The sequence below is a fragment of the Apaloderma vittatum genome, unplaced genomic scaffold (assembly GCF_000703405.1).
Source record: "Apaloderma vittatum isolate BGI_N311 unplaced genomic scaffold, ASM70340v1 scaffold31324, whole genome shotgun sequence".
Lineage (NCBI taxonomy): Eukaryota > Metazoa > Chordata > Aves > Trogoniformes > Trogonidae > Apaloderma > Apaloderma vittatum.
This window is the reverse complement of record NW_009713733.1, coordinates 9,492-11,733: the sequence shown is the minus strand read 5'-3', so window position 1 is coordinate 11,733 and position 2,242 is coordinate 9,492. Positions and strand designations below refer to the sequence as shown.

Below are 2,242 nucleotides of genomic sequence, written 5' to 3'. Positions count from 1 at the left end.
AAGAGTGAAACCCGTGATGATTTCACTAGAATTGTGCTGTATCTTTCAGTCTAATTATCCTGCTCTTACTAGTAGAAGGTTAAGAGCTGTGTTGAAAGATTTCCTCTCCGCCGTGAACTGCAGTCCAGGAGAAGCAGAGACCTGAGTGTCAAGCCCTGAGCTGCTGAGATGCTTTTCACCCAAAAATGTCAAAGCTCTCCACACATCCACCTCGCCAGGCTCCGCGGCCTGCCCCCGCGGGACACCGGGGGAGAAGGAGAGAGACATCGCACGCATCTGAAGCGGGAGAACCAAGCAAAGCGTCATTATCCGTGCTGGAATCTGGCCAAGAGCCCTCTCCTCCTGCCCCTTGGGATTAGCACAGCAGTTGAGTAAGTAAATGCAAAATAAGATTTATTTATTTTTTTTGAAAAGTCTGCATCTAGCTTGCACACAGCCCAGGTGTGAGCAGCTTCTCCCAGATCCTCAGCGCAGCCCCGGCTCCCAGGCCCAAAACCTCAGCTCCGAGACCCTCAGCCAGAGAAGAGAGTGGTAGAGAAGTTTCAGGGATCAGCACAAAGCTCTCGCTCTGAGGACTCAGTGCCAAGAGCTCGGTCTTGCCAAGGGCAGAAGCTTAACCCTCGGCAAGCGCGCACAGCACTTCGGCCTTTAAAGAGGAGGAGGAGTGCAGGGTGACTCCGGGCGCCCCGATATCGGTCTCCCAGCATTCGAATCCGCAGGCACACAAGTCTCGCTTGGCTGCTTCCACGGCCAGCGGGGAGGTGTCTGCCAAGGGGAAGGCAAGAGCAGCCAGTTAGTCGGCGCGGCCACCATGGGGAGACTGAACCAGGCCATGGCGAAGATGTGACACACACAAGTGAACACTGTGAACAGCCCCCATGGGCAACTCCGTAAACCGCCCCGCCAGGCGCCAGCCCACGCTCAGGACGTGGCTTCATGTCCCACTAAGCGAGAGCTGGCATCGCACCCCTCCCCTTCCTGACCTGACACCACCAGCGGAGTCGCGTGGGGCGGAGGCAAGGTGCCGGGGGTGAGCAGAGGGTTACTGACCTGGTCTCAGGAGGGTGATGCCACAGCCGCCCCCACCAGCCCCAGTGAGCTTGCTGTGCAAGCCGTGGGACGCTGTCACGCGGCACAGTCTGTCCAGGGAGGGATGGCCGACTCCGATCACGTTCAGGTGGTGTTGGTTTATATCAAAGAGTTCCTAGAAGCAACCACACACACGTGAGATGAGCACGCACCGGTGACAAAGGCTCTTTGCAGCCGTGGTTCCCTCCCCAAGGAGCTGCCCTGCCTCCCCAGCCACCCCTACTCTCATTCCTGCGGGGATTTCGGCCACCAGCAGCGGGCAGCAAGGTCAAGGCCAGACTCTGTGCCCTGGGCTGCTCATGTGTCCCCATCCCACTTGTGACAGGTGCTGCTGCTACCCTCCACAGCACAACCCAACAGCTTCAGGACCTCCTGAGAAAACCCTGATCACCACGAGTTACTCCAGGCACTAAATCAGAGCTGCTTGATGCCTCCCAACGGCTTCACCCCTCCTCTGTCACAGGAGTGTTGAGCAGGCGGCTGTGCAAGCCCCCGTGCCGGCCGTGGGAAGGGCACTAAGCCAGCATCATTCATTCCTGGCTGTCACCCTGCCCTGGCTCTGCAATCCATCCAGCGTAACTAAATCCCAGGGACTTCTGACATGGCCAAACCCAAACCGGCGTTGAGGGGCGACGTGGAGTTGCCTCGTTTGCATTGTGCAGCGTCCTCCTTCCCCGCGGGCAGGGCCTGGGCTGGGAGCCAAGGGGCCTCTCGCCGGCACCACGCTGGGAATCTGGCACCCAGCTCGAGTCGGGTCAAGAGGGTCCTCTTTTTTGGGAGAGAAGCCACTCTCTAAGCAAGGCTGCCCTCCCAGCACAGCTGCCAGGGAGCTGTGAGCACATCTCTGTCACAAACCCCGCTGCTCCTGGAGAAAGCTGCCCTGGCAGCAAAATCCAAATGGCCCAAGGGACGGCCCCCACCATGCAGAGGTGGGAGTTACAGCTTCTCTCCAGCTAGTACCAGAGGTGAGGAACCATGGAGCAGAGAGAAGGGCTTAGCCCGCACTCCCCAAGCACCGCAGCGCCCTCCCGGCTCATCGGCACCATCAGCGGCGGGACGCTCGCTAGCAGTGCTGGTCTCACCCCAGCTCCATCACCTGGAGAGGCAGCCGTTCCCCTCGCTGCCCCAGAGGGGGTCCCAAGAAGGAAGACCG

At 59.5% G+C, this 2,242-nt stretch overlaps 1 protein-coding gene across 1 annotated transcript in view; it reads right to left on the bottom strand.

Moving 5' to 3' along the window:
- Positions 1 to 613: 613 nt before the first annotated feature.
- The window catches only part of MVK (mevalonate kinase), a gene marked incomplete at its 5' end in the record, with an annotated part of 10,413 nt that continues 8,784 nt past the window's right edge, over positions 614 to 2,242 (bottom strand). Inside the window, 2 exons of the mRNA XM_009868485.1 lie at positions 614 to 765; positions 1,051 to 1,204. Of these exons, the coding sequence (XP_009866787.1) occupies positions 614 to 765; positions 1,051 to 1,204 (306 nt within the window). The remainder of the gene's footprint in view (positions 766 to 1,050; positions 1,205 to 2,242) is intronic.